The 25,711-nt window shown below is 38.3% G+C and overlaps 1 protein-coding gene across 5 annotated transcripts; it reads left to right on the forward strand.

Annotated features, from left to right (window-relative positions):
• The first annotated feature begins 353 nt into the window (after positions 1-353).
• Positions 354-25,478, forward strand: LOC104102699 (tetratricopeptide repeat protein SKI3). 5 transcript variants are annotated; one of them, XM_070200318.1, is made up of 22 exons: positions 354-550; positions 636-911; positions 993-1,115; positions 1,202-1,285; positions 1,388-1,438; positions 1,834-1,926; positions 2,432-2,572; positions 2,704-2,784; positions 2,989-3,236; positions 3,318-3,489; positions 11,969-12,084; positions 12,177-12,234; positions 12,512-12,577; positions 12,807-13,019; positions 13,163-13,214; positions 13,563-13,936; positions 14,020-14,114; positions 16,859-17,101; positions 17,293-17,936; positions 20,234-20,437; positions 24,689-24,916; positions 25,041-25,478. In XM_070200318.1, exons 1-21 carry the CDS (start codon positions 548-550, stop codon positions 24,868-24,870), a joined length of 3,519 nt encoding a protein of 1,172 aa, XP_070056419.1. In that variant the 5' UTR covers positions 354-547; the 3' UTR covers positions 24,871-24,916; positions 25,041-25,478. The 5 variants fall into 5 exon arrangements, with proteins under 5 accessions (XP_070056419.1, XP_070056418.1, XP_070056420.1 ...); XM_070200317.1 differs by lacking the exon at positions 25,041-25,478 and having other exon boundaries at positions 24,689-25,018; XM_070200319.1 differs by lacking the exons at positions 24,689-24,916; positions 25,041-25,478 and adding an exon at positions 23,566-23,934.
• Positions 25,479-25,711: the final 233 nt, after the last annotated feature.

The following is a 25,711-nucleotide window of genomic DNA, read 5'->3' on the forward strand; positions in this document are numbered from 1 at the left end:
TGGTATGTGTATTTAAAATATTAATATCGTGACAAGTGACGTGGATCTAATGTGTCATTTGGACAAGTAAGAAAATCTAAGAGGTAAGACCTCCTCCAATCGACCCTAACTTTCATTATTGAGCTAAAGGAATTTTCTGGCCCTTCGAGTTTACATATTGATCCCTTTATAATGACATTCTTCCTTTACGACCCTACGATACAACGAAAGCTTACACTATCGTAGTATCGTTACACAAGGGCTAAGCCTAAGGGGTTTAAAATATGAATTTTGAACAAACTCAGGTGTCTTGATGATAATTCATGAAGTTAGAGGATAAGGAACACAATCCCGTGCAACCTGAAGTGCCTATTTGTCTATTCTCCCCTTGAAAAAAAGCAGAAGGGGAAAGTAAAGAAAACGAAGGAAACAGGGGGGAAGAAAACATAAGCGGAGGCTGCCTCGTCGGCAGTGAGACTACTAAGAATCGGAAGCTGTAGTGCCGGCAAAGCGCCGTCTCCTCTTCGAGGGCTTCCTCAGTAATCACGGAGCTTCGAGTGCCTTGAAAATGGTTCTTCCTTTCAACCCTTTCATATCTTTTAGTATTTTTTAACGACGTCAGTGACTGAATCTATCTTTAAGCTTTTACCTGTCAGAGTGAAGAAGACGATGCTATAAGACGGTTAGAAGAAGCAGTTGTGGACGATCCTTCGCTCCACTTTGATCTCGGGGTCTTGTTATGGGATAAGGGAGGAGACATTCAGGAAAAAGCCGCTCAACATTTTCTCATAGCGGCGAAGCTCAACCCACAAAACGGTGCTGCTTTCAGATATTTGGGACATTACTATACTCGAGTGGCTGTCGACTCTCAGAGGGCTCTCAAGTGTTATCTGAGAGCCGTCAACCTTAATCCCGATGATTCAATTGCTGGGGTTTGCCGCATATTTCTTTGCTAAATTACATTTTCTTACTCACAACAGAATCATATTGATTTTTCTCCCTCTCTCTATCAGGAAGCAATATGTGATATACTGGACGGAAGTGGAAAAGAGAGCTTGGAGATAGCTATATGCCGTGAAGCTTCAGAGAAGTCACCCAGGGCTTTTTGGGCTTTATGCAGATTGGGTTACCTTTTGGTTATTGCTCATCATCCTAATCTTCTACTTCAACTTGTACATTATAGGGTTCGGTTCCCTGAAACAATTCCCCCACCCTTGGTTAGGTCAACCAAAAGAAGTGGTCCGAAGCAGTGCAGAGTCTTCAGCAAGCCATTAGAGGCTATCCCACATGTGCTGATTTGTGGGAGGTTATTTTCCTCTTTTGTTTCTCATTAGTCCGTTTTAGTTGCTGTGTAGTTTATTCCGTCATGGTGTCTCTCAGTGTCTTTGTCCATCTTGCACTTATCCAGGCTCTGGGTCTTTCCTACCAGCAAATGGGCATGTTTACAGCCGCTGTTAAGGTAATTACCTTTGTTTTAGTTCACAAGGGGCAGTTAGAGAAGTTAAAAATCCGCGAGATGGGGGTGGGGGATGGGCGGTGGGGTGGGATGATTAGTTCATCTATGGAAACATTCAGTTCAAGTACATACGTAAGGAGAGCTAGTGACCTTTTTCTCCCAATAAAGAAGGATGGCATGCCGTAAAGGATATGGACATCTGTAAATATGCTAATATTACAATTTGTTTATAATTTACTGTTTCAAAGCTTTGGATTATAGATCCATAGATGTATATGTATTAAAAATTGTTGGATGGAATAAGATGTTTGTATAGTTTATTGCATTGTGTCACAATGATAGTACATCCCTTTGATGTCTGTTACTCGTTGCTCAATCTTGTCTTCTCATTATAACAGTCCTATGCAAGAGCTATTGAATTGGAGGAATCAAGAGTATTTGCATTGGTGGAAAGTGGAAATGTCCATCTGATGCTTGGTTCATTTCGAAAGGTAAAATTTCTCCTTGTGTCTGGACCATGCTCCATTTTATGCAATTATTAACAAGCTTGATATATGTAGTTTAATTGTGGGTTTGGATTGGTACTCCTAAACATGGGCTGGTTTAGTAGACTGTTGCTTGAACGCAAATTATCAGGTTGTCGGCATTATGTCTCTTGGAAATATCGTAGCACGTATTATTCTTCCAAAGAAAGTCATGTAAGGATAGACATAAAGGTTTTTTTTTTCTTATTAAAAAAAAAAAAGAAAAATTCTCCCACTAAAAGAAAAAAAAACTTCTCCTAGTAAAAGAAAAAAGAAAACTTCTGTTAGAGTAAGGCTATATGTCTATGAGCTCATATGAGCGAGTACTTGCATAAGCCTTATTTAGGCTCAGCCTCAATGAGTTACAGTGAGTAGCATAAAAGATCTCATGATAATTCAGCGCGATCATACCTATAAAAGATATTCGGATTCTTTTAATGTTTCTTTCTTTACTCTTCCATCCTGAATGAAGGGAATAGAGCAGTTTCGGCAAGCTTTACTAATCTCACCTCTGAATTTGTCTGCGCATCATGGGCTTGCCTCTGCACTCCTTAGTTTGGCAAAGGAATCTATTGATTCTGGTGCCTTTAAATGGGGAGCTTCACTCTTAGAGGTTAGTGATCCAGTAATTTTGAAGTTTCACCTGCTTCTGTAGTATTATGGTGCAGAAGGACATACTTATTCTATTCCTTCTCCCTTCTTCTTTTGGTTGAGATTTTTTTCAAGCGATTTGCTTAATTTCAGGAAGCCTCGAAAGTGGCTCTAGCAAGTACTTCCATTGTTGGCAATATGTCTTGTTCTTGGAAGCTGCATGGAGATATTCAGGTAGCGTCCGGTGAATTTTGTTTTTTCTTTGCATAATGCCATTCATTTTCGTGCAATTTTCTGTACTCTTCCATTTCCCAACCCTTCATGCCTTCCTACAGTGTCATATGGAGTTTGTCAAGCCTATCCCCATCAAATTACTTTACTACATTGATGCTTTGGTGTTGACTGGTTGACAATGGTGCTGCTTCTTTCCTTTGTTAGCTCATATACGCGAAATGTTTTCCATGGATGGATGAAGGATTGGGATCAGGAGCTGATGAAAAATCATTCAGTAGTTCAATCCTGTCATGGAAGAGAAACTGCTGCTTAGCAGCCAGATCTGCTTGTCGCTCCTACCAGCGGGCTTTGCATTTGTCCCCTTGGCAAGCTAATGTGTATACTGATGTTGCCATTGCATCTGAGCTTCTTTTATCGTTAAAGGAGAACTGTAAAGATGACATTAACTCTTGGTATATCTTTTGTTTTATTGCTTAATGTATAATTACATTTGTACTAGGATAAGCTTTTAAAGACACTAGTTCATTCAACAGGTTTGTGTCTGAAAAGATGTGCCTTGGAGGATTATTACTTGAAGGTTGCAATAGCGAGTTCTGGGTAGCCTTAGGATGTTTATCTGATCATTCTGCATTGAAACAACATGCTTTCATACGGGCGGTGCAGTTGGAAGTTTCTCTTGCAGTTGCATGGGCACATCTTGGAAAGGTAACATGCTGCATTAGTTTCCAAGATTATCTGTTTTCGTTTATCTCTCAAAGCTGTCAGAGTTTAGGAGGAATAAGAGATAAGAAGTTAACTCACGAAACTAAATATTTTAGTAGAGTAATTAATCTTTTTCTCTATATTGCTGCTTGAAGATTCTTTGGTAACAATAAGTGATTGATGGATTTGTATCATGGATCACGTAATTACTGTCCCATTTATTGAATATCGATGCTAGAATCTATAGAATTTGGACAGCACTTCTTCCTCCGATCTTGAGAACAACTCGTGGAGTTTGCCAAAATGCATGTAAATTGGTTTATGATAAGATATTCAATCACAAGAGTCAACAACAACAACAACAAACCCAGTATAATCCCACAAGTGGGGTTTGGGGAGAAATAGTGTGTACGCAGACCTTATCCCTACCTTGAAGGTAGAGAGTCTGTTTCCGATAGACCCTCGGCTCAAGGAAAGATGAAAAGAAAGCAGTAGCACAAGCATTAACAACAACAAGATAATAAGAAAACGAAGCAAAAGGAACAATACGCAGTATTAGAAATCTTACAATAATAGAACACCAGACTAACACTAATACTACTGGTATGTGAAACACCAGACTAACAAGAGCAATATGCCTGAAAAAAATCATTCTTTTTCTGCATGAACTGTTAGAAAATTTAGCTTGGGCGTGCAATTAGTTTCCTCATTGGAGTCTTAAAGGTGGATCGATTCCTCAATTTATTAATTTGGTGGTTTAGGGCTCAAACCCATGAATTTCCATGTTCAAATCCTTCAAATCAAATCTAACCTTTGGTATAATATCATCATCTAAGCTGAAGTATTTCACTTGAATCTTAAATATTGATTTGATACCCATCTCAAAGAGAGCACATGGATTACTAGTTACTATGAATGGAGATTACTGGCTGTTTTTTGGGGTTTGTTGAGCACGTCTTGATTTGTATAACTTTACTTAGATTTAGGCTCTCCTCTTTTCCCCCAAAACTTCTGTAGCTGCTGCAATGGAGAAGCTGTAGCACTTATTTTCCCCCATTCTCTTTCGCTGTCTCAAAGAAGACCAAGCAGAATGCTTGTATTTGCAACCCCAAGTTCAACCCTTCCTGTTGCCATCAGCTATACACCATAACATTTGGCTGGCCCCTTATTATTATATCATTATATATGTACCTGTGAAGCACTTATATGCTGCTAAATAAAGAATACCTTTCAGATCTGAAAAATTGCCCCAAACGCTCTTCCTCCCTTTGTCAATGTTCCAGCAAAGGAGGGAACTTGGTCTATTGGATTTCATGTGCAAAGCTTGTATCAATTCCCTCTTTTGAGACACCTCACATGTGACATGACTATTCTTTCCCAAACAATTCAGTTTTGAATTCTAATTCAAAGAGATATTAAACCATCACATAACATTTGACTTGCCCAAAACTTCACTTTATTACATTTCTAATTCCATTGCTCTTTTTGGACTTGCTAGCCACACTTCTTTTCTCTAAATATTGCTGATTTATGGATAAATATTAAGCACTATTTCCACCTCAAAGCCGTTATACAAAGTTTCACTTATCTTTGTCGTTAAAGGTCCAATTTTTCACCGTGATTGCCCATGGGTGTCAACGATCATTGACAGTAATTGTCATTCCATTTTTATTTTCAATAGTTGGGCAGAAGATGTCCAACTATAGGTATTTGGGTGGATCACAACCCGAATTTTTTTGGACGTGCTAAAAGAGGCATCCATGTCGGAATGGGCTTGCTCTCTTTCCCTAAGCGAGGATCCTCTCCCAAGAAAACTAGGATCTTAAATTATCAGTTTCGATTTCTGATTTCAAGTCCCACATGTTTTTGTTTTTGTTTTTGTGTTTTCGTTTGTCTATCGATCATGCAAATAACTTGTAAGGTTAAAGTTTGTCATGAATGGTCAACAATGGGTTTACTTTTCCAGCAGTTGTTTAGATGAAGTCTAAGATATTTGTTATCCCATGAACAACATGTAAAGCGATTATACTTTATAATGTTGATACTAAATGAGCAATTTGGTGATTAGTTCAATAAATTGTCATCCCTAATTCTTACTTTATCAAAAAAATTTGTCATCCCTGATTATTGTTAGTGAAAATAATATAAAACCGTGATTGCCACCAATAGCCTTCGGAACTCGGCGGTGATGGGCCCGCCCCTCTACCCTTCTCTACTGAAATATCATGCTTAGTTCGTATGTATGAAGGACACTCAATCTTCTATGCTTAAAGAAATCTCATGGGTACACCACAACATAATAAGAAAAAACATGTTACTCCTCAAATGTATAAAGTCCTTCTCTATTCCATCAAAAGCTCTCCTATTTCTCTCTCCAAATGATCCACATGATTGCAAGTGGAGCGACATCCCAAGGTTTGCGTCTTCTCCTCCTCCTTCTGAATGTCCAGTTGGACATTACTTCTTTACTGTGCCTGACATCACCCATTGAAGTCCAAACCAACCCAACACTTCACACCACAAACATTCACACCACAAACAAAATGCAATCTGACAATATAAAAGATGGCAATCTATATCTTCGCCCGAGCACTTGCACATGAAACCAACTGACACTTGTAACTCTCCTCTTCTTCAAATTCTCAGCCATTAGAATCACCCCCTCGTAGCTAGACATGTGAAGAAGCACACCTTTCTCGGTACTCTAGGAATCCAAACTGAGAGATAAAGAAAGATTGCTTCCCGTCTACCCAAAAGTAAACGATTAAATGTCCTTCAAACACCCCAAACAATTAAATGTCCTTTATGCTCGCAATGGCAAGCGTTACTGGGAAGTTGAAGAGGCTTCAATGGAATTTCTTGTGGGGCACATAAAAGGGGATAAAATGTCATTTAATGAACTAGAATGTGGCTACAAGCCCTATAAGGTATGAAGGGTGTGGAGTGCAAGATTTGAGGATGTTCAAGAAAGCCTTATTGGGAAGTGGCTCTAGAGGTTCGCTAAGAAATGTTAAGAAAAATTTACCTTCAAAAGTCAGCTCTTAGTCTTGCAGGTTTCCAAGACTATATACAGATTAGTTTTCCAACACATGTATTGCACGTGTATTCCATGCTATAAGTGTAAATTTCTTAAAATGATATAAATAATATTAAAATAAGTGTGCGCTGAGTTACACAAAATTAGAAAGTAGAAAGTGCAAGCTCAAACTGAATATCAAATATTCAACATAACAGTTTTCTTGTTTGTGATATTTAGCAACCCATGGTTTAAATTTGAATATGAGCAGCGTCGGCTATGGTTGCAAATGCTTCATGTCTTAAAGTTTGTGCCATGTCTTTAAGGAATTGTAACCTTCGCCTTTTTACAGTGGCATACATTTCAAGAAGCTGTTGTCGAATAAAAGTAATAGATACTTATTAGTTACTGACGTCAAAAGATTCAATTGATATATACAAATCATAATTGCCCGTAGAGTTATCCTTTGTCTGATTCAAACTTATAAGCCTTTCATATTATTAGTTTACAAATATGTATAGTGTAGTCTTGTCCCACATTGGAAGATAAGTAATATGTCCTTGTAGTGTATAGCTATAAATAGGGACCTCATGTACTGTATTCATGTTCTAATATCAATAATATATTTCTTTCTCACATGGTATCAGAGCAATTGTGAGATATTTATCGCTGTGCATAAATTTCAGCGATTCCGGAAAGAGAAATCAGTGAGCGGAAGTCTTTTTCCGGCTACTCTTTTAAGGCTGTTTTGCGTTTGCTTCGTCTCCGTCAGTGTTGTACAAAAACCAACACTACCCCAAGAGTTGTCATTGTTCGGCGACCAAACCCCAGTGAAAATCTCCGGCAGCAGCTTCCTCACGCGTCTCCACGCGCCACCAGAAGCTCACGCGCGTGAGCTCACGCGCCGGCGCATACGACCACTTCCGGCCATTTTTTGAAAAACTTCCTTCAGAACAGTTGGGTCGCCTGGTAATTCCGATCCTACCCCTACTGTTTTCATTTCATTCCGACCACTTTGAGTTTTTTCCGGTAGCTACAGTACTATTCTGACAACTACAGTAGGATTCCGGCAGCTACAATATTTCCTTATTCTGTTTCTGTGTTTCCTTACTCTGTTTCAGTGGATTACAGTTAATTCTTTCTCTTATTTGGTAATAATTTGCAACGATATCTTTGGGATTTGATGCTTTTGGGTCTAGAAACATGAGTTCTGGAAGCTCTAGTGCTATTATTACCTCGGAACCTTTAATGGGAGGTTCAAACTACTTAGCTTGGGATTCATCTGTCGAGTTGTGGTGTAGAGGCCAAGGTGTTCAAGATCATCTAATCAAAAAGTCTAGCGAAGGAGATGAAAAGGCAATAGCACTTTGGGCAAAGATCGATGCTCAGTATGTCTGCTTTACATACAAGTGGTACTTGGGAGCTTGTTCCTCTTCCTTCAGGTAAATCTACTGTTGGTTGTCGTTGGGTTTATGCAGTCAAAGTTGGTCCCGATGGCCAGGTTGATCGACTTAAGGCCCGTCTTGTTGCCAAAGGCTATTCTCAGATATTTGGGCTCGATTACAGTGATACGTTCTCTCCCGTGGCTAAAGTCGCATCAGTCCGCATTTTTCTATCCATGGCTGCGGTTCGTCATTGGCCTCTCTATCAGTTGGACATTAAGAATGCCTTTCTTCACGGTGATCTTGAGGATGAGGTTTATATGGAGCAACCACCTGATTTTGTTGCTTAGGGGGAGTCTCGTAACCTTGTATGTCGCCTGCGTCGATCACTTTATGGTCTAAAGTAGTCTCCTCGAGCCTGATTTGGTAAGTTTAGCACGGTTATCCAGGAGTTTGGCATGACTCGTAGTGAAGCTGATCACTCTGTATTTTATCGGCACTCTGCTTCAAGTCTCTGTATTTATCTGGTAGTCTATGTTGATGATATTGTTATTACTGGCAATGATCAGGATGGTATTACCAATCTGAAGCAGCATCTCTTCCAATACTTCCAAACTAAGGATCTAGGCAGATTGAAGTACTTTTTAGGAATTGAGGTTGCTCAATCTTGCTCAGGTATTGTTATTTCTCAAAGAAAATATGCATTAGACATTCTTGAGGAGACAAGGATGATAGGTTGCAGACCTGTTGACACTCCGATGGATCCGAATTCCAAACTTCTGCTAGGACAGGGGGAGCCGCTTAGCGATCCTGCAAGCTATAGGCGGCTGGTTGGTAAATTAAATTATCTCACAGTGACTAGACCCGACATTTCTTATCCTGTGAGTGTTGTAAGTCAGTTTATGAATTCTCGCTGTGATAGTCATTGGGATGCAGTTGTCCGCATTATGAATTCTCCCTTGTTAACTTTATCGAAGCTTTAAAAAAATGGAATAGCAGGAAAATTTCCTAAAACCCAATTGCAACTTTAGTCAATAATCAAGGTTTATTGACTATATTTATGAACAAAGTCAACAATCAAGGTTTAGAAAAGTAAATTCAGTTTGCTAATGTGTGAAACTATTCAATTATTTATTAACGTATTAAATACCATCTAAAAATAGGAATATAACAAAATTTTGAAATAATGGTCATTTAAGGTTTCCTCTTTCAAAAACAATTGTTAATTTACTATCCAAACGTTTAATTTAAAATTTGGAAAAAAGACAAAAATAAAGTATGCAAATACATTATAATCGGTTTTGGTACTCTGATTTTCCTATTTGTTGATGGTCACTTATTTTGTCTTCTTATGATATCTTAAATAAGTTCAATGTTATGGAATATTAATATTAATGTGAAAACTTAGCTAACGTTTGGACATAGATTTGGTTCAAACTTGAAAAACATATTTTTAAAATTGTGTTAAAAAATAATTTTGAAAGTTGAAGTTGTGTCTGGACATGCATTTTATTTGAAAAGAACTTGAAGTTTTGTTAGTGGACGAAAAAATCTCACCCAATAGCTACCGTAAACCAGATTTTGGGAATTTGAAAAAAAAGCAATTGTTTTTTCAAAAATCAATCATATTCTTTGAAAAAAGGTTACCAAAATCTATGGTTAAACGGGAGCTTAGTATAACGAATTTGAGTTATACTAAAAATAAGGATGTTATCCTTTATGATACCAATAATATTCTCTTTTATACACCACCGCGTTTTCAATTAAGTCCTTATAAAATTCACACAAAATTATAAAAGCCAAAGTAGAAACGAATTCAATTCTGTTGATTGTGTAGGATGAAAGTGAGTTTATTTGTCAACTATTTTTATTAGATAAATTGAGATTTAAAAGAAAAACTTACCCATTTCTGATTGGAGAAGCAAATATCATTTCTATTCCATGATAGTCCTTAATAAATTACGAACCTAAGAATAAATAGACAAAGTTCAGAGAAAAACCTCATCTGAATTGGCTTAATCACCACGAGAAGTCGCACATCTTAATTGACATCCAATAACTACTACAAACTAAAGTTTTATTGAACAATAGTTAATTGGAGGTTAATAAGCAGCCCTCGATTTGGCCGACATGTAATCGTATATGCCAGTGTTGTCAAAGGCTCATTTAAGACGCGCTTAAGCCCTGAAGCTCAGAAAAGTTCAGGGAGGGCGCTTCATCTCGCTTTAGCTGCGCTTCAGTGTAGGCAAGACACTAAGGTGTGCGCCTCATTGCCGATGAGTTCTATCTTGAATCGAGCGGGTACTGAAGACAATATTATCAGCGAATAAGTGTTTATTAGTTGTTGACGAAGACATTAGGAATGAGTTTGTTCCTTTTTCTTGAATGACATATGTATTTTTATTTTTTTCCCTTAGTTGCGCCTTTTTTTATTTTTTATTAAAACCCACATTTTAGTTGCGCTTTGCGTTTAAAGCCCCAATCGAACTGGAGTGCTTTTTAGAGCTTTTCGCTTTTGACAAGACCGGTATATGCAACATGTAAGTATTAAGTGTCAGATAATATGTTAAGCAATTTTTTTGGAAGCTTAAGTGTCATTAAAAGTTCGTATCTTTACACAAATGCCGGGTCATATTTACTGATTACTTTTTCTAGACATATACATAGATTATACATTATTTATACATAATTAATACATAAATTATGTATATATTATACCTCCACGGGCTATTTTTAGTTTAAGCAGTTGGACGAGCTGTTATTTGGGTTAATTTTTCTTAAAAGTTGGATCTGGACTCCACATGCTTTAGGCAAAAGTTGCATGACTTCTTCCATGTAGTACCTTGAATCATCAGGTTTTGTGGGGTAGTCTTGAAACTTGATCAACAAAGAGGGGCTATTATGGGCCAGACAAGCAAGCATGTTGATGACACGGATAGCTCAAGTAGCTCAACTGTGCCTTCTAATATATGTATATATTGTACCTCCACCGACTATTTTTAGTTTAAGCAGTTGGACGAGCTGTTATTTGGGTTAATTTTTCTTAAAAGTTGGATCTGGACTCCACATGCTTTAGGCAAAAGTTGCATGACTTCATCGACGGAAATCCTTGAATCATCAGGTTTTGTGGGGTAGTCTTGAAACTTGATCAACAAAGAGGGGCTATTATGGGCCAGACAAGCAAGCATGTTGATGACACGGATAGCTCAAGTAGCTCAACTGTGCCTTCTAATATATGTATATATTGTACCTCCACCGACTATTTTTAGTTTAAGCAGTTGGACGAGCTGTTATTTGGGTTAATTTTTCTTAAAAGTTGGATCTGGACTCCACATGCTTTAGGCAAAAGTTGCATGACTTCATCGACGGAAATCCTTGAATCATCAGGTTTTGTGGGGTAGTCTTGAAACTTGATCAACAAAGAGGGGCTATTATGGGCCAGACAAGCAAGCATGTTGATGACACGGATAGCTCAAGTAGCTCAACTGTGCCTTCTAATATATGTATATATTGTACCTCCACCGACTATTTTTAGTTTAAGCAGTTGGACGAGCTGTTATTTGGGTTAATTTTTCTTAAAAGTTGGATTTGGACTCCACATGCTTTAGGCAAAAGTTGCATGACTTCATCGACGGAAATCCTTGAATCATCAGGTTTTGTGGGGTAGTCTTGAAACTTGATCAACAAAGAGGGGCTATTATGGGCCAGACAAGCAAGCATGTTGATGACACAGATAGCTCAAGTAGCTCAACTGTGCCTTCTAATGTAAGAGATATCATATACAACATCAATAACTTATTAGTGTATTCATCTTTTTTTTTTTTTTGACAATGAAATTATTACTGTATTTTTATCTGCAGCAACAAAGTAAAAATGAACATGTTCTGGCTGTTCACTTGTTTTTTTTCTTTCTTTTCACCTGCTTCCCTCTTTTTCTATTTTTTTGGGGGTTCTCCTTCTCCAATGTGCTGAACTATTCAGCATTGCAAGTCATGATCATACTGTAGATTAAGGTTTGTGTTGTTATGTAAATTGATCGATCCATGTGAGATGATTAGAGTCGTCTAAAGTTGGGTATTTATAGCTTTATCGGCTGGAGGGGGAAAGTCAATTGGCTCAGCTAGCATTTGATCGTGCAAGAAGTATTGATCCTTCACTTTCATTGCCATGGGCAGGCATGTCAGCTGATGCTGCTGCAAGGTAAATTCATTTATGTTATATAAAAGATCATAAAGAATGATGCATTTACATCTTTTATGTGAAATATAAAGCTGAATACGCTTCTTAAACAGGAATCTGAAACCAGACGAGGCTTATGAGTGCTGTCTTCGGGCGGTTCAGATCTTTCCAGTACATTCTCTCTTTCAGTGTTGTTTTCAGAAATTTTTTGAACTTTCACTTTTTTTTTTTAACAAGATGTTTGAACTTTCACCTTGCCTGGGAGTTTTTCATGTTGCTTTTGTATCTAAAGTTTGTATCAGGTGAGCATCATGATGCTTCTGAAAACAAACTTTAGAGTTCAGATACAAACGTATATACAGGCGATTTTCCCAACAAATTGTACATGGTTTTTTCCAGTTGTTCATTGTCCAATTTGGAGGTTCTTACAGTGCCTGTGTATGAATAGCTTGCAGAATTCCAAACTGGTCTAGTTAAGCTTGCTCTGCAGTCTGGTTATCTGCGGTCTTCAGAGGTACTTAAGCACTCGGTTTACAATCGATTCTTGTCTGTTTAGGCTCTGAGTAATTGACAAGGGAGTACTTTGGATAGCATTGAGTCTATAAGAACAACAATAACAACAACAAATCCAGTGTAATCTCACAAGTGGGGTGTGGGAGGGTAGTTTGTACGCAGGCCTTACCCCTACCTTGTGAAGGTAGTCAGATAGCATTGAGTCTAAGTTTTTATAATTGTTATACCAGGCATTTGGAGCCATCCAGCAGGCTTTGCAGCGTTCACCTCAGTATCCTGAATCTCACAATCTGAAAGGGCTAGTTTGTGAGGCACGAGGTGATTATGAAAGTGCTGTTGCCTCGTATAGACTGGCACGCCTTGCTGCCAGAGTTTTTGCAGGAAAAGTTTTAAAATCGTATCCAGCATATATATCTATTAATTTGACCAGGTCGCTTTGTATGGTAATATACTTTATCACATCTTTTCAGGTTCAAATGGTTTTACTTCAGATTCAATTTGCAATGCTACTCTCTTTTTTTCTCACTGTGTCTGGGTGCTTTGATCAACTCTATTTTATGCAAGTTCTGAAATGCTATCCATACAGGCAGGAAATGCTGATGCAGCTATCCAAGAATGTAAATATTTGGAAAACAAAGGTATGATTCTACTGTTCTGCTTTCTGCTAAAGAAAAATATCTTGGTGAAGAAAACAATAAAAAACTATCATGGTGATGCATTAGTGTGCTGCTTGTCTGTGAGCAAATAATGATTATGAATTAAAATTTTACACGAGTGCTGAACTTCTTATTGGTGCAGAATTGTTAGGCATTGGTATGTCTTAGAGTTCGCTTTAGCTGGTTTTGCTGAAATCATGGAGTAGCTTCTTGTATAAAAATTTTATTTTTGAATTTTCTCTTTCCTGCTTGCCTGCTTTTGCTCTCATCCAATCTAGAGTGCTATGGCGATGTTTGGTCTCTTAAACCTGTAAATTCCATTTTCGCTAGGTCTTCTGGATGTAGAAGGTTTGCAGCTTTATGCGCTTTCTTATTGGAAACTTGGCAAGTATGACCTTGCTCTTTCAGTGGCAAAAAGACTGGCCTCGTCTGCTTTACCAACAGAACATTCATTGGCTGCTGCCTCCATCAGTTTCGTCTGTAGATTAGTGTATCATACGTCAGGGCAGGAATTAGCTATTAGAAACATTTTGCAACTGCCCAGAAGAGCCTTCGAGAGTTCAAAAGTTAGGCTTGTAGCATCTGCTATTCATGCATTAGATGAAAGTCATCAGCTTGACTCAGTTGTTTCAAGTGTTCGTGAGTCTCTTTCATCTAGCAAAGAGATTGCTGCACTGGATTTCCTAGCCACACTTGGCTTACTAGTAAGTCTTCTATTTCAGTTGCCTCTTTTGACTTGATGTTGGGTCCCTAAGTGTAAATCAGGATTTTCTTATCGGGGTTTTAGGTCAAACATGGATCTAACGACTGCTTAGGAGTTCAGAAGGGAGTCAATTATCTAAGAAGAGCTCTTCATGTTTCTCCAAACAGTAATTTGATAAGGTGGTTACCTGAGCAGCTACATTTTCATGTTCTCCCACTCTGTGCATGAACTAGTGAATTGTGATTGTTCGTAGCACTTCACGTTAGTGTTCTCCATTTATTTGAATTGTGATTTGCTTGAGATTGAAGGGTTGGCTAATTTTGAATGCAATTTTGGTGGCTCTTCCTGATTGAAGTTAGAAAAGAAGTGTGAGATTCTGTTTTTATATTAGAAAGCATCTGTTTCCTTTTCTTTTTTTAAAACAAAAGATTTTCTTGCCGTGGTTTTAGCCAGAAGAAATTTATTGGTTGTGCTCAAGTCCGTTTGTGTTTGATGAAACTAGCATGAGTTATCGTGGTTTTTTTTCATGTCAATTCGAAGGAGCTCAATTAAGCTCCTCGCTGAGACAGGGATGCAAAATGACTATTTGTACATGCATGTTCCAAGTTACATGAGACCCATCATAGAGAAGTGTTGGTGTCGACAAGTTTTGGCAGTACAGCTGTTTTTACTAGTAGAGGGCTCAAATGAACTTGGAAAGAACAAAAAGCTAATAAACAACAGAAGAGATGTCCTAATATGTGCAAGTCATATTCCAACACTTCAAAAGCTTTTTGTTCGTTTTCCTCCAAATTATCCAGTACCCACATAAGTGATAGCGGGGTGACATTCCACGCTTTACATTGTTTTCTTCTTCACATGAATACCCAACGATGCATTCCCCCTCCACTGTCTCAAGTATTACTCCCTATACTGCATACAAATTCAGGGCTGTCCACCATAGTTGACTGGCCACCTTGCAATGCACTAGTAGATGGTTCACTTTTCTACCCGAACACTTGCACATGAAGAACCAACTGACTTATTTGATTTTCGTTCTCCTCAAATTCCTGTCGTCAAGATTACTTCCCTAGCCGCTAACTATGTAACAAGCAGACCTTTCTTGGCTCTATCAGGATCTAGATTAATAAGTATGGAAATTCCGGATCCACCCTCTTCAATAGCCCGGTCTATAAGGACTATAGCATGTTAAGATTCAAGTCTTTTGACTTAGATACATAAGCCAAAAAACTTATGCTACCTTGGGACTTGTCAGTGTTTTTAAGCTACCCGGAAGCCGGAAATTTGTAATCTGAAGAAATATTGAACACAAATGAAAAGAACTGCAATACATAACGTTGCTCTGGTGGGACACCGTACACTTGACAGAAAGTCCAAAGATTTTCAATCAGGACATCTTTAATACTAGATATAATTTTGGACATGACATGTAAAAACATGCATGAACTGGATGCCCATTTCACTTCAGCATCAAGGTATGTAAAATCAGTCCAAAAACTTACCTTGAATATTCCAATTTAATGGCATTTAAGTTAGAGGAGAAATTGTTATTGAAAAGGAGTGGAGGAGGTTGTGGAGGAGAAGAAAAACCTATGTTTTCCTCAAAAAAAGAGAAGAAAGACCTAATTGTAAAATGTTTATCCCATAAATCTAATTTTCTGAAATAGTTTCTACTTGATCTTCACAGTGCCCATTATTATGTCTAAAACTTAAGACTGGCCTTTGGAAAAACTTCCCACCTTATTATGTGGTATAGGAATAATCCAAGAACTACATTGCTTTCTTCATAGACGTTATGGTGGTTTGTAGGAGGAGCAAGATTTCCACATTATAAGTATAAGTTATTGGCAGTACTTTTTTAGTGGAAGGTGTTCCTTTTATTTGGCAAGTAACAAAGTACTTTTCATAGCCTCCAGGGCTTTGTCTAGTGGTAAAAACACATTGGTGATATGTGGGTTAGGCACATGTCACGAGTTCGAGCGCTGCCGTAGACAAAAACTTGGTATTTAAGTGGAGAAGAGTATAGGGATGGACTCATTTTCCATCGAGTTTCAAACCTTGAGCCACTAGCTTGGGATTTTCTTGGTTATAAAAAAAAAGAGTACTTTTCAGTTTTCACAACTGCAAGCAGCAAAGTTGCTTCTACCTTTTGATTGTCTAATATGTTGAAACTTCGTCCTTATTAATGTAAATTATAAAAAAGTTATGGCTTTGCACACAAAGGTGTGGCCTAGCGGTCAATGAAAGTTGAAATGGACCATGGGAGTCCAAGGTTCAAATCTCAGCAAGATGCAAAAAAATGCTAGGTGAATTCGTCCCGTTATATAAGCCTTGATGAGCTGAGTTACTCTTGGGAGATAGTAGGTACGATTGGTCGAGGTGAGTGTAAGCCGGTATGGACACTATTGTTATAAAAAGAAAATAAATAAATTATGAAAGTTCTGGCTCTTGGTGTCAGCCTGTCAGTTTCTAAGTTAACTCCTGCAAAGAATTCAATCTTTCCATAGCTTCACTTAAGTTACACAGCAATGTCCAGTTGTCCACGGTTTTCTTTTAACTTGGGGGGTGGGGGTGGGGGTGGAGTGGATTCCCTCACCCTTTGAAAATATTCACATCGTTGCCCTGTTCTTCATGTTCAAGCATTCTTGCTGAATATCGTTGGTCAGTTTTCTCTCATTTTGCACAATTGATTTGTTCTGTTCATAATTTTCATTCTTGTTTTCCAATAATTGTAAATTTCAATTATGGGCTAGTTCGTTTGAATTACTTGCCATATTTATCTTGATACTTGATAGAATTTAGCAAATGTATTGTTGATTTGCTATTCCCTGTATGAAAATTCTTACCATATGTAAAGTTGCATTTTCTGCTCTTAGTATGATGATCAAAGTTGATTGATCTGCTGTAATATTCTGGTGAATAGGAACCTTCTTGGTTATCTATTATTATCCAGCAAAGAATGGAAAGATGTTCACATTTCAGCTCGATGCTTCATAGTGGATCCTTCTGAACATCAGAAGCAGGAAGGTGTTAAATCCAGTGTTGAGATTTTTGGTGCTGGAGCAGTTGCTTGCTGTACTATGGGGAGCAGCAAGAAGACATTACCCATGTTCATCTGTAGAGAAAGTTTGACATCGGGGTGCAAAACAATCCAGCTGCTGCAGAAGTACTGTTCTTTATCCACGTGGCTTCGGACTTCATTTATGAAATTATTTCTATTATACACTATGTGCAGCTTGCTTTACTGATATATGAATCTGATACTCCTGATGCAATGGAGGAAGACATGGAATTTTTGTCCATGACATATATGCCATAGCTGTTCCGTGCATCTAATTCGACTGTTTATCTTTATAGGTGTGTCCATCAGCAGCCTTGGGACCATACTTCCTATTACCTGCTTATACTAAACTATCTGCAAAAGGCGCGGGAGGAGAAATTTCCGCATAACATGTGTGTTGTTCTTGAGCGGTTAATAAGTGTGGCCCTTCAAAATGAGCTTTATGCGAAGGAAGACATTTCGTACCAATACCAAAAGTTCCAGCTTCTGCTTTGTGCTGCGGAGGTTAGTTTGCAATGTGGGAATAATTTCAATTGCATTATGCGTGCAAAAAGTGCTCTAGAGATGCAGCTTTCAGATAACTACCTCTTCTTTGCACACTTGCTACTGTGTCGTGCCTATGCTGTGGAAGGTAATTATATTGGGCTTCATGAAGAGTACGTTAGGTGCTTGGAGCTCAAAACTGATTATCATATTGGTTGGATTTGCCTTAAGTTTCTTGAAAGTCAATACAAGCTGCACTCAGATTCCAGTTCACTAGCCTTGGCCTTTCAAGAGTGTTGCAAAGAGATAAAGACTTCGTGGAACATGTGGATTGCTATATATAATTTGGTTCAAGGTCTAACTGCAGTTTGGAATGGGGAATTTATTGACGCAGAAGAGTCAATTGCACAAGCTTGCTCGTTAGCTGGTGGCGAGAGTGGCCTTTTTCTCAGCCATGGTAACATTTCCTGAACTAACTCCCTTTCTTTTGGGTGGTAATTGCAAATAATTGATTCAAATTTTAAATGGTCAATTATTGGAAATGGAGGGAATCTATCAAATATATTGGGCCAACAGAGAAGACATTCCAAATTTCTGATACTTTGAAAATTTAATTTTCCAGAATTGAATACACTTGATTTCTTTTGACTGGTCAAGTTGAGAAATGAGCATTTAAATATTATATGCTTTGATATCCTTGTAAAATGGGATCTTCCTCTCTCTATTTCTTTTTTCTTTTGATAATATAATACTTGTATTGATGTTGTAAAAAAATCTTTGGTATACAATTAATTGGTAGACAAAAATTAGAGAACTTAGGCCAAAACATGGTTCTCTTCAAAAGACAGCCAATCGTCTATACAAATTGGAATCTCATGGGTGTACCAAAAATGTAGAAGGAGCAAATGATGAGCTCTCTTTTTTTTTTCTCCTTTCCTTCCCTTCTGAAAAGGTAATAACTTTATATTTATAAGCAACACAAAGTTAGTGCTGGAGTTTCTGTATAGTGAGGAAAACACCAAAAGTATGGCTCTTCTTCTAATCCTAGAGAGCCTCTATGGTTCTAGCATAATTTCTGCCTCATTTACGTATTCCTTTTTTCATAAAAAATGAAATAACATGATAAGCTGTAACTTAGTCCTCTGAACTGATTTGTTCTTCTCTTTAAAACATCTTGAACTGATTTGTTTTTCTGTTCAAAACATCTGGAATCTTAATATAGCATTGAATAGCTTGGTGAACCTTTCTACTCCAACCTCTCCAAGACACTTCCAAGCCTCTATGGAGAAACTAGCTGGACCACAAGCTTTTTTAATCCTCATATTTTTCATGGTATCCTTTACCTTTGTTGGCCTAAGTTTACGAGTGTAGCTAAAGTTTCATGGCATCCTTTACCTCTATGCACAAACATGTGGAGGTCCAAAATGTCATTCTCTTGGTTCGAGTTGAACAATTGATCAAAATAGCCTCTCCATCTCTTTTAGACCTCAGTATCTCCTCTCAACACTTGTTGAGAATTGTCTTTAATACACTTCACCTGGTTTAAACCCTTACCCTTCTTTTCTTTCAGTCGTGCTATCTTTAACATTTCTTTCTCCGCTTCTCGTATCCCTAGCTTCTGGTACAAGCCATCTAGAGTTTCTCTCGGACTTTACTTCTGGCCTTCTTAGCTTCTCTCTTGGCTCTCTTATATTCCTCAAAGGTTTCTTCGTTTTTTGCCTTTGACAACTTCCTGTACCACTCTCGTTTAGCCCTAATAGCTGTTTATACCTCCTCATTCCACAGCCAGGATTCATGTAGTTGAGGTCATAGATCTTTAGACAAACGTAATACCTCAATTGTTACTTTTTTCTAATGCAACCTGACATTTCCTAGGATGTCCGCCTCCCCCTTAAGTCCCAAGCTCCCTTATCTCGTAGTTTTTCTTGAAATGCTAACTGGTTAGCGCCCTTTAAAGCCCACCACCTAATTCGTGATTGTTTGCAGGTCGTCTTGTTTTTCACTCTACTCTTGAGTTTTACATCTAAGACCATTAACCTATGTTGGGTGGTCATTGTTTCTCCTAAAATAACTTTACAGTCCTTACATGTAGTTCATCACGTCTTCTTTTAAGGATAAAGTCTATTTGGTTATGGTTTTGCCCTCTGTTATAAACTCTACTTGTGTGAGTTTGCTCACAAATAAGCTAAGGACCTTATAAATACCCATGATAGAAGCAAGTTCCCACTAAATAGATCTTTTTCGGAGCCACTATTAGGTGCATACACACTTGTCAAGTAGCAGGAACAGTATGTAGCAAAGAAGTTAACTTGATAGTGACACAGTGTTCCCCGTAGCCACCATTTCCCCATCCCAATTTCTCCTATCCCACATAACCAAAATCATACCCTAGTGCCACTGGCCTCCATTGCTTTTGTGACCCACATCTACTTGCCCAAATTTGTCTAACAAAAATACCTGAATCCCCTTCAAGTTGTTTCCTGGAGACATAAGAAGTCTGTTCTCCATTTATGAACTAGCATATTCACAACCCCCTCACAAATGATGAGCCATCATTTGGACAAAAGGGTATTCTACCTCTTTCAAAACTTCTCCTATTTCTCTCCCGAGAATCCACATAAGCGCCCAGGGGGTTGCATTCCATGGTCTGCACTTTGTTTCCCTCTATCCGGTTTCCTGCCTTTCCCTCTGTGTGTGTATCAAATGCTGATGGTATTTATGGTCCCGTTGGGTAATGGAGATTTGATTATTCAGGTGCTATTTGCATGGAGATTGCCAGACAACAGTCCGATTCAGAGTTTCTATCACTTGCTATGAGAAGTCTGAAGAAAGCAAAAGATAGTTCTTCGATGCCGTTACCCTTTGTCTCACTACTACTGGCGCAAGCAGAAGCTAGCCTCGGCTCTGAATCAAAGTGGGAAAAAAACCTCATTGAGGAATGGTCATCTTGGCCACCAGGTTTGATATTTTATCCCTTTGTAAATCAGTTTTGTTTTATTCCGAGCAGTTAAGTTTGGACTGTGGTTGAGAACATTGCTCGACTCAATACTGAGTGCAGTATCCAGTAATAGTGGGTTGCTGACCTTTTAGTCCATTCTTGCCAGAGTGCGAGCCTACTTAATCTTTATATTTTATGCTTTTTAAATATGATGTGGACATACATTTGGGGTTGAAAATTCTGATCTGAGACTTTCACTTTCTCGCACAGTGTTCGGTCAAGGTTTTCTAATATATGCATCTTCCGTTTGAATTCCGTTCCATTTCCCTGTGTTTCTGGACATAGCTAGTTGCCAAACGTGATATGCAAAAGAGGAATAAGAGATATTTATACATAGACTGTTTGGGAAAGTTGAGAAACCCTTTTGTCTTTATGGCAACTACCACACAAAGAAACTGAAAAGAAAAGAAAAGAGAAACCTATCTTCCATAAGTACCCAAATATCGGGTACATCATTGTCCAAGATTTGTGGTAAAATGATTGTATTGTCAAAGGTGCACTTAAGAAGCTCGGAAGCGAGGTGCAACACAAGTTGGGCACTTCGCTTCGCTTACGCAGCTCCTTAGTGAACGCAGTATTTTTTTTGGGGGCAATCCAGCCAATGAATTGCCCTTTTGAAAAAATAAGGTTTGTGGGTTCTGTTTTAAAGAAGAGACTATACAAAACAATAAATATTCTTATAAACGATATGTTAATTATTAGCAAAGTTTTAATGGATGAATATGTTAGTATAAAAAAAGCGATTAAAAAATTGATCAGAGCATTTGAATATAAGAATTTCTTTTATGAAGTAAGGGAAATTCATTAAATGGCATCAAGAAGATGCATAGCAAAAATTACAACATAAAGGTATTGTCTGCACATATACAAAAACTTACAAAACTTACTGGACAACTAAGGAGCAGACAAAATCCAGAAATAGTTCAACACTAGTTACAAGGGCTTGATTGAACAAACTAAATAAGTTAATTAAACAAGTGGCTTTAAGAGTGTGGTTGGGAGTTGAAATCCCATCAAAACATCTACGGTTCTTTTCATTCCAAATACTCCAAAAAATAGCATCAGGTACTATTGACCAAGTCTTTTTGATGGATTTCCCAACTCTCCATGAGCATCAACTCTCATAAGCTTCCTTGATACTGTTTGGCATAACCCAGGCAAGTCCAAAAACTGATACAAACATACTCCAAATGTCAGCTGCTACTGAACAATGCAAAAAAAGATGCCTCACACTGTCAGATTCCATCTGGCACATATAACATCTATTCACAGTCGGTATACTCATTCTGCTAAGATGGTCTTGAGTAAGACAAGCTTCATACAATGTTGTCCACATAAAGCCAGCTACTTTTGTAGGTAGTTTGGTTTTCCATATAAGCTTCCATGGCCATTTGTCGATCAATTCCTTGTTGGAGCATAGATTGTCATATCCTCTTTTGACAGTATAGGTTCTCTCTTTTGATTTACCCCATTCCAACCTATCCTGCACCTGGTAATTGACATTAGCACCTGATAATTTATTGAGCAAATCATTCAACTCCCAATCTTGGATGTCCCTTCTGAAATGTGGAGCTCAAGCACTATTTTGCCAATAATGTGAGATAGTTGCATCTTTATTACTAGAAAGTAAAAATAAAGCTGGAAATTCATCTTTTAGGGTCTCTGTTCCTAATCATTTATCTTTCCATAAAGATATATGAGCCCCATTCCCTAGCTTGAGTGATGACTTGAGCTTGAATTCTCCCCAAAACTTTGAAATGTGTTTCCAGGGGCCTGAACCGTGTGGAGCTCTCCCCTGCCTAGTGCACCAGTTGTTTGCCACGCCACGCTTTGCTTGAATTACTGTTTTTCATAGCTTTGAACTTTCCATGTTGTACCTCCAATGCCATTTCATCAATAAACTCTTATTATGCGAGGCAAGATCCTTTATCCCTAGCCCTCTAGGGTTCTTAGGAAGAATAACTCTTGGCCATTTAACCAGATGGAACTTGTGAGTGTAACTGTTGCCTTCCCATAAAAAATCTCTTCTTAATTGATCAAGTCTCCTTTGTACCTTAGCTGAGATTGGGAATAAGGACATGAAATATGTAGGTATGCTATCTAGCACACTATTAATGAGTGTAAGTCTGCCTCCAAAGGATAGGTATTGCATTTTCCAGGAAGCTAGTTTTCTTTCAAATTTTTCAATCACTCCATTCCAGATGCCTTGAGACTTGTATCTAGCTCCCAATGGGAGCCCCAAATATGATGTAGGGAAAGATCCCACTTTACAGCACATAACCTCTGCAAGCTCATCCAGATTTGGGACTGTGTTAACCGGATAGATGGTTCTTTTCAGCATGTTCATGTGTAGGCCTGAAATAGCTTCAAAGATCATTAGTGTGAGATTAAGATATAGAACCTGTGATTTTTCAGCTCCGCACAAAATCAGAGTGTCGTCTGCATATAGCAGATGCGACACTATCACATAATTGCTCTCTTCATTGCCCACCTTAAAACCCTCTGGCCAATGGAGCTGGTTAGCTTTGTCTAACATTTTGCTTAGGCCTTCCATAGCAAGAATGAACAAAAAAGGTGACGGTGGATCTCCCTGTCTAAGGCCTTTTTGGAGAGAGAAAAACCCAACAGGTCCACCATTGATTAGAATTGAGTACTTCACTGTGGTAACACAAAATTTAATCCATGTAATCCAGCGTTCACCAAATCCCATCTTCCTGAGTATATTAATCAAGTACGCTCAATTGAGTTGGTCAAATGCCTTTTCAATGTAAAGTTTGAAAAGTAGACCAGGTTGCCCAGACTTCGTCTTCCAATCTAATATTTCATTGGCTATTAGAGCTGCATCTTGCAGAAATGCAGTGTAAGGCTGCGTACGATAGACCCTTGTGGTCCGGTCCTTCCCCGAACCCCGCGCATAGCAGGAGCTTCGTGCACCGGGCTGCCCTTTTTATTAGAGCTGCATAGTGATCTGCCTTGATTTGATGAAAGCATTTTGATGTCCTGACACTAGCTTCCATATCACCCCTTTCAACCTCTCTGCTATGATCTTGGATTGCTTCAAGTATCCATCTCATATGGATTGCTTCAGGTATCCATCAATGTGGGTGAATGGCATTGGAACGAAGACGATTGTCATTGGAGTGGTGGACACCGGTGGCTGGTACAGATCTGGCAAGCAAGAGGTTGGAACTAAGATGGATCAAAGCATTCGGCATCCCGCTTCATGCTTGGTCACCGGATACCTTTAAAACTATTGGAACTAAGATGGATCAAAGCATTCGGCATCCCGCTTCATGCTTGGTCACTGGATACCTTTAAAACTATTGGTGAATTTTATGGTGGCTATGTTGAGGTTGATGAAGATACAAAACATATCAGTCATCTTCTCTGGGCTAGGATATGCATGAGGAACACTGAAGCCAAAACACCGGGTAAGATTAATCTTGATATAGGAGAATGGAAATTTGAAATCTCATTGGCGGATGAAGTTTCTGCTGCTCCTAGATTCGTCGGAAAATCTGATATGCATCCGTCTTGTTTGACCCCTTTAAGATGGATGGCTTATAGGACTTGTAGATGGCTCCAGATTGCTTCACCCCATTACAACAACAACATACCCAGTGAAATCCCACAAGTGGGTTCTGGGGAGGGTAAAGTGTACGCAAACCTTACCCCTACCTTGTGATGGTCAGAGTTTTAAATTTTAACCTATAAAAAAAATATTACATCTGAGTAGAGATTTAAATTTAGATGGTCTTTTAACTTGATTGACATGGTTTTTACTTAATTTATTTCACTTATTTGCAGTTTTTCAGATTGCTCTACCCATATAGTTGTTATTTATACTTAGTTATTTTGTCTTGCATTACATATGTGCGCACACACATTTTAATATCTTGCGTTTCCATTAAAGCATGTTTCTAAATGTGGTGCACTTAATATCTCAGTAGATCGTAGTGCTCTTCAAGGCTCTTTGTTTTTGACAAGACTGAAACTGACAGGGACTACCTATTTGTACCGTTACTCTTCCTAGCAAAAAGACAGGAAGCTATTATTGTATTGTTACTCTTTGGCGGATTGTTTCGCTGCTGCTTGGAAACAATGAGCACTATCCAAATTTATGGATCAGTGTCGGATGGCAGTATAAAGAACTGTAACTTAATCCAATATGCTTATCCGATTCGTGCTTTGACTTCATTATGTTCTTGCAGAGATTAGGCCTGCTGAACTATTTTTCCAGATGCATTTGCTTGCTAGACGGCTGACAGAAGGTTCTGGAGCTACATCCAATCTGGAGCCATCTACAAGTCCTCTAAGATGGATACTTGAAGCAATCCATATGAATCCGTCTTGTTTGAGATACTGGAGAGCTTTGTTGAAATTTATGGAGTAAATTGCAAGCTCCGCAAACAACTCAAATTCTGTCCTTTCTGCTATCAGCTAGGCATCTCTTTTTGTTTTTGCTTTCTAGAATAGGGCAAATATTACGGTTATATTTGCCTTTTGTATAGTTAATTTAAAATTCCGTCTTTCCTTGCTCATTTTGGATCTCTTTCTTTGCAGTTGCCAATTCCTTTCACCTAACATGTATTGTCATACGTGTAGTTCGACATGTGTGCACCATAGGCAATGAGAACTCTTTGTTTCCAACTAAGGAAGGGGTAGGTAAGGCACACTGGCAGCTGTGTGATTACAACTGTATCGGAGAGGAACGTTCTTTTAGCCTCGTACTTTTGAGTAGCTGTCAATAACTTTAGGGGAATTTTGAGCAATCTCAGAACTGTCAGGTGGTGAGGTTCAGCAACAGTTATTGGCAATGGAATAATCTTGTAAAGAAAAATTATCTAATTCGGAATTGTTCAGTCAGGTGTCTGGGAATCAATAGGCACGCAGTGAGTAGCGTCCAAGCTTCCTTGATTTAGGGAATGGGGAAAAACATTAAATTTTTATTATAGTTTGTCCATTTACGAACCAAACTGTAAAAGAGTTTTTATTGAGTTCCTCAGAGAAAGCACTTCCGTTAGCTAACCAGGTCACTGGGTGAAATTAAAAAATAGCCAGATTTATAACTGGTAATTGAAAAATAGCCACTAATTCATAAGTAATCAAAAATTAAGGAATAGGAAAATTAAAAATAACCTTGTACCCTGGCTGAAGTTATCTCGATTTAGAATGTTATGAACCAGGCAGATCTAGCAAAAGATAGGAAACAATGGAAGATCTATATAGTTGAT

This window comes from Nicotiana tomentosiformis, chromosome 4, assembly GCF_000390325.3.
Source record: "Nicotiana tomentosiformis chromosome 4, ASM39032v3, whole genome shotgun sequence".
NCBI lineage: Eukaryota > Viridiplantae > Streptophyta > Magnoliopsida > Solanales > Solanaceae > Nicotiana > Nicotiana tomentosiformis.

What these genes read in the sequence shown, in the direction of transcription:
- LOC104102699 (XM_070200318.1), top strand. An exon ending in GTTATCTGCGGTCTTCAGAG is followed by an intron (nt 12,578 to 12,806) that starts GTACTTAAGCAC and finishes TTGTTATACCAG; the next exon opens with GCATTTGGAGCCATCCAGCA. An exon ending in TAGCCACACTTGGCTTACTA is followed by an intron (nt 13,937 to 14,019) that starts GTAAGTCTTCTA and finishes TCGGGGTTTTAG; the next exon opens with GTCAAACATGGATCTAACGA.